General features: G+C 46.8%; 3 protein-coding genes across 3 annotated transcripts in view; 1 reads left to right on the top strand and 2 right to left on the bottom strand.

Annotated features, from left to right (window-relative positions):
• The window catches only part of st13 (ST13 Hsp70 interacting protein), a 4,836-nt gene extending 4,721 nt beyond the window's left edge, over nucleotides 1–115 (top strand). Inside the window, exon 13 of the mRNA XM_079373138.1 lies at nucleotides 1–115. This exon is cut by the window's left edge and continues 496 nt beyond it. The gene's annotated coding sequence lies outside the window, so the exon portion shown is untranslated.
• Nucleotides 116–1,091: 976 nt separating this feature from the next.
• Nucleotides 1,092–2,309, bottom strand: rbx1 (ring-box 1, E3 ubiquitin protein ligase). The gene is made up of 5 exons (XM_079373139.1): nucleotides 2,147–2,309; nucleotides 1,677–1,755; nucleotides 1,523–1,593; nucleotides 1,311–1,396; nucleotides 1,092–1,237 (listed from the first exon to the last, which is right to left on the bottom strand). Exons 1-5 carry the CDS (start codon nucleotides 2,222–2,224, stop codon nucleotides 1,225–1,227), a joined length of 327 nt encoding a protein of 108 aa, XP_079229265.1. The 5' UTR covers nucleotides 2,225–2,309; the 3' UTR covers nucleotides 1,092–1,224.
• A 716-nt stretch (nucleotides 2,310–3,025) lies between these two features.
• On the bottom strand, nucleotides 3,026–4,994 carry LOC306819356 (uncharacterized protein). The gene is made up of 4 exons (XM_079373140.1): nucleotides 4,889–4,994; nucleotides 3,789–4,048; nucleotides 3,548–3,705; nucleotides 3,026–3,393 (listed from the first exon to the last, which is right to left on the bottom strand). The coding sequence occupies exons 1-4, from the start codon at nucleotides 4,971–4,973 to the stop codon at nucleotides 3,105–3,107; spliced, it is 792 nt and encodes a 263-aa protein (XP_079229266.1). The 5' UTR covers nucleotides 4,974–4,994; the 3' UTR covers nucleotides 3,026–3,104.
• Nucleotides 4,995–5,000: the final 6 nt, after the last annotated feature.

Here is a 5,000-nt window from a genome sequence, read left to right as displayed (position 1 = left end):
GGTACGTTTTGTTAGGGGAGAGGATTTGTGTTTATCGGTGTATAAAAACAACCTGTGATCATGAAGTTTGAAAATAATGATTCTCGATTAATAAAGCTGTTTGTGAGAAAGCTAACTCAGACGTCTCTTTTTCTTCAGTTCTTTAAAACGGAGGCTCAAGTATCTCTGGATTGTGATTGGTCAAAAGGAACACGTCTGGTGTGGAGGGTCACTTTAATGGTCAAAGACTTAACTTGTCACTTCCCCCTTACTGACCAATCAAACTGAGGAAGGGGCGGGACTTCCGACTTCAGTTTGTACAGCTGCTGCTGATGTCAGGCACGCTGCGTTCAGGTGCTGCTCGGGGGTCCAAGTTTGAGTTTTTCATTTTTCTGACTTCAGTGTGTCCGCAGGATTTAAAGTCCGAAACGCAAAACAGCGTTGATGCTTCAAAGATCAGTGAGCTGTAACTTAAATCTTCCCCTCATGATGACAGGAAGTCGGGCACCTTCCTTTTAAACGGGACTGTTTGAATTTTACAACATGGAAACTCATTGTGTTCACATGAACGTGGCGTAACTTTGGTAACCGAGCAACACTGAGGTGACTGCAGGTTCATGAAAGTCCAATCAAAGTGAACAGAACTGAAAAGGTGAAATTTAAGGACACCTGGGCAAAATGAGACATCTGTCAGTAATCCAGAGGATTTAAACTACCACACACTCAGTTTATTAATCCAGGTCGAACTGAGCGTCCATGAGTCCCAAGTTGAAAAGATGATAGCAGGTTCGCTCAGGAACACCTGGCAGGTGATGTGTGAGAGGTACAGCTTTATAAAGTGGCTGCAGGCACACCTGTGTGCTATGAACAATCCAGGAGGGCAATTATATTATAGTGACGACTTTGTCCACCAGGGGTCGCTATTTAGCATCCAAAGAATTCACATAATCCAGGATTAAAACTCTACCACATACACCTGTTTACCTATCTGTCACGCTCTCCCTCCATGAGCAGCTAAAGGCCAGCCTGAACGTTACCATGGTAACTGAGTGAGGATTCATATAAGCGACGGTGATGGATCTTAAAGAAATAAGGCAATTCTGACCTCCAGCTTTGTGTCAACAGTGATGTTTATTTGTGTACTTAGAATAAATGAGAAAAAACAAGCTGAAAAGAAACAAACAGGACCAGGAGGAGAGAAGGTGTGCGTCTCGAAGAACAAGAGAAAGATGAACTCTAACTGAACTAATGACCGTACCTGAAAAGAGAGAGAGAGAGGATGAGCTGAGTACAGGGGTTCATTTAAACAGTGTGTGTGAGGGGGGACATACTTCTGAAACTCCCACTCCCTGTTATCCAGCGGACACACCTGTCGAGTCTTCAGCCAGCGAGAGATACAGTGGAAGTGAAAGGCATGCTGGGAAAGTAAATACAAACAGTTAATCTACAGAGAACGTCATCACAACAAAAAATTGAGTTCAGAACCAATCCCTCAGGAAGACCAGAGGACAAGACAAATGTGAGACGGCGTGTGGACACTCACGTTGCAGACACCCCAGGCGACGGTACACTCCTCGGAGGTGGCGGACGCTTGGTTAGCCTGACACTCGATACCTGAAGGACAGAGCAGGTGATGAGAGCAGGTGATGAGAGAGGCTCACGTTTAGAAACTAGACGGAGCTCCGAGTTTGACTCACAGAGATCCATGATGTGATTCCTGCAGATCGCACAGTTATCCACCACGATGTCCCACGCCCACAACGCCACGGCGTTCCACTGAGGAGACACACACGAGAGAAAAGCTCAAACACTGTTCAGTGTGTGTGAGTGTGTACATTTATAATTAATGTGAACTGAAGACGGGATAAGGGTGAGACGGGTGACTATTTCTCATCTGAACATAGACAGCTAAGCTAATTTAGCTCAAGATAAAAGTAAATTAAATGTTTCTGTTCGTAATAAATTCCTTCATATCGTCGTTATTAGAGGGTCAGATTGTTTTTATTTGAGATGTTTGAAACGAAAGTGCACATTCATGCTCTGTGTTATGCTAACGGCTAATGCTAAGCTACGTTAGCTAGTTATTAGCGGCTGTTAACTTCGCCCCACTGACCGCCCTTCCGTGCACGTGCCGTTTGTACTGAAAGTGTATTAAAATATGTTTTACCTTCTTCACCTCGAACCTTTTCTTGCTGGCTCCGCTGTTTGTGCCGCTTGGTGCGTCCACGTCCATCGCTGCCGCCATCTTCTGTTAGCAGTTAGCTGTTAGCACGGGACTGACGTCAGCGGGGATGCGTTCAAGTGCTGCTCGAATTGTTCACTATCTGTCTACGGCAAAGTTTGACGTAAAACGGTTAGTTGATATTTCCGGTCTATGGTCGTTTCCATAGTAACCGTTTGTTCGGTTTTATTTAAACATAGATTTATCATTATTTTTATTATTATGTTTAAACCCGAGGGTGAGACAGAGGACATAAAAACGATTTCCGGTTCTCAGAAACTCTGTGACCGGAAGTAGCCATGCAGAGGGACTTATATTTATCATGAAACAGTCTGTAAAAACAAGAACTTAAAATCTCTTTACCCTTTAATACGAGCTGAGCTTTGTATTCACGCTCCTATTGATTGTCTTCTTGTTTTGACATTTTTAAGTATGTTTACCTTTATGATATTTAATCTATTGTGTTTTTATTGTGCTTACCTTTATGATATTTAATTTATTTTTATATTATTTTTTTATTGTGTTTTGCTTGTACAGCACTTTGGTCAGCAGGTTTAAATGAGCTGTACAATAAAAATGTGAGATTCTAACAGATTTAAATATAAACAAGGTAATTAATTCTCATTGTTTCATTTCAACTTTAATCCAGTTTTTCAGGCTGAAACACAAACTTAGTGATTTAAAGGTGTATAAAAGTATAAACCTCTGTTACCACGGCAGCAATAAAATTCCTAGACACATGATGTTCATTTATGTTTTTAATGATCAGAAGTTTCAGACAAACTCAGAGATTCCTTGGAGACAAATCACCGCCTCACACCTGCTGAGGGTTTCAGGACTTCCTGCGTGTCGAGGCTGTGGGTTCACTTTATGCTCAGTAAAGATGGACTTCCTCATCTGTCACTTAGTCTTCTTCCTGTTTTTTTGCTGCTGTAGGTTTCCTCTGAGGCTTCTTTTTCTTCTTAGTTGGTTTTAACGGGTTAGTTTTGTCCTTTGTTTTGACTGCAGGCTCCTTTGACTTGCTCAGTTTCTTTATTTTTAAAAGTCCAGGGGATGAAATCTCCAACTGGTCTGGAGGAGAGACAATTTTAGGACATGACTGGAAGACATCCACTTCCCTGACAGTCTGACCTCTGACCTCAGGAGGGTTAGCACAGGTAGCACTCCCCTTGGAGCTCACCTTCTCCATCCACCTGAGGACAGACACAGAGGTACCACGTGTGAGTTTGTGTTGCTATGGTATCAAAGAGGTTGTAAATGTGTCAGATGTTGACGAGAATCATAACAAGGTTTAAATCATGACATCTTGACGTCCCACATATAAACTCAGGTAAACCCTGTCCTCACCTGCGCAGGTGTAGCAGGGAGCAGTCACAGGTCAGAGGGTTCTCCTGCAGGTCTACCTCCTCCAGGTGAGAGAGTGGGCTCAGGTCAGGGACCTCCTGCAGCAGGTTTCCTCTCAGAGTCAGAGTCCTCAGAGCAGGACCCAGAGCGAGCACAGAGACCTGCACACAGAGCGGATTATACACAGGGTTAAGGAACCCGAACCCTGAAGAGTCCTCAGACTCTGGGAGACATTTGGTCCCACCTGGTGAACTCTATTGTAGGACAGGTTGAGCTCTTCCAGGTGAGCAGCGTCAGTCAGTGTGGGGACCTCTGTCAGCTGATTTGAATCCAGGTGTAACACAGCCAGGTGAGCTGAGTCCAGAGCTCCCTCAGACATGGAGGTGATGGTGTTATTGGTCAGGTAAAGTTCTGTGAGTGACGACAGCAGACCAGCTGGCTCCAGGTGAGAGATGATGTTTCTCTCCAGGTGTAACACGAACAGAGCAGGTAAGAGCTTCAGAGCTGTAGGACACAGACGACCTGATCACCTGACCATCACACCTCCATTTTGTTTTTCATCACTGTGTATACAGCAGAGTATCTCTCTCCCACCTGCCTCCCTCCCTTCCTTTCTCCCTCCCTTCCTCCCTCCCTTCCTTCCTCCCTCTCTCCCTTCCTCCCTCTCTCCCTCCCTCCCTCCCTCCCTCCCTTCCTTTCTCCCTCCCTCCCTCCCTCCCTCTCTCCCTTCCTCCCTCTCTCTCTCCCTCCCTTCCTTTCTCCCTCCCTCCCTCCCACCCTCTCTCCCTCCCTCTCTCTCCCTCTCTCTCCCTTCCTCCCTTCCTTCCTCCCTCCCTCCCTCCCTCTCTCTCTCCCTCCCTTCCTTCCTCCGTCCCTCTCTCTCTCTCTCTCTCTCCCTCTCTCCCTCCCTCCCTCCATCTCTCCCTCCCTCCCTCCATCTCTCTCTCCCTCCCTCCCTTCCTCCCTCCCTCCCTCTCTCTCTCCCTGCCTTCCTTCCTCCCTCCCTCCCTTCCTCCCTCCCTCTCTCTCTCTCCCTCTCTCTCCCTTCCTTCCTTCCTCCCTTCCTTCCTTCCTCCCTGCCTTCCTTCCTCCCTCCCTCCCTTCCTTCCTCCCTCCCTCCCTTCCTTCCTTCCTCCCTCCCTCTCTCTCTCTCTCTCTCTCCCTCTCTCCCTCCCTCCCTCCCTCCATCTCTCTCTCCCTCCCTCCCTCCCTCCCTCCCTCTCTCTCTCTCTCTCTCTCCCTTCCTCTCTCAGAGTTCTCATTGGTTAATATCTTTCCTTTACCTGTGTGTAACTGTTGAATCTGTCAGGCTCTCACCATGTTAACACCTGAGTCAGCACTCACCTGCTGCAGGAAACTGTCCCAGTCTGTTCCCGTCCAGGTGCAGGTAGGTGAGCTCAGGTGTTCCTGAGAAGGTGTCAGGGTGCATAGAGGTGAGCTCGTTGTCAGACAGGTA

Source organism: Symphodus melops (genome assembly GCF_947650265.1).
Source record: "Symphodus melops genome assembly, contig: scaffold_439, whole genome shotgun sequence".
NCBI lineage: Eukaryota > Metazoa > Chordata > Actinopteri > Labriformes > Labridae > Symphodus > Symphodus melops.
Note: the sequence above shows the minus strand (reverse complement) of the source record. Positions and strands in the feature narration are given on the sequence as shown.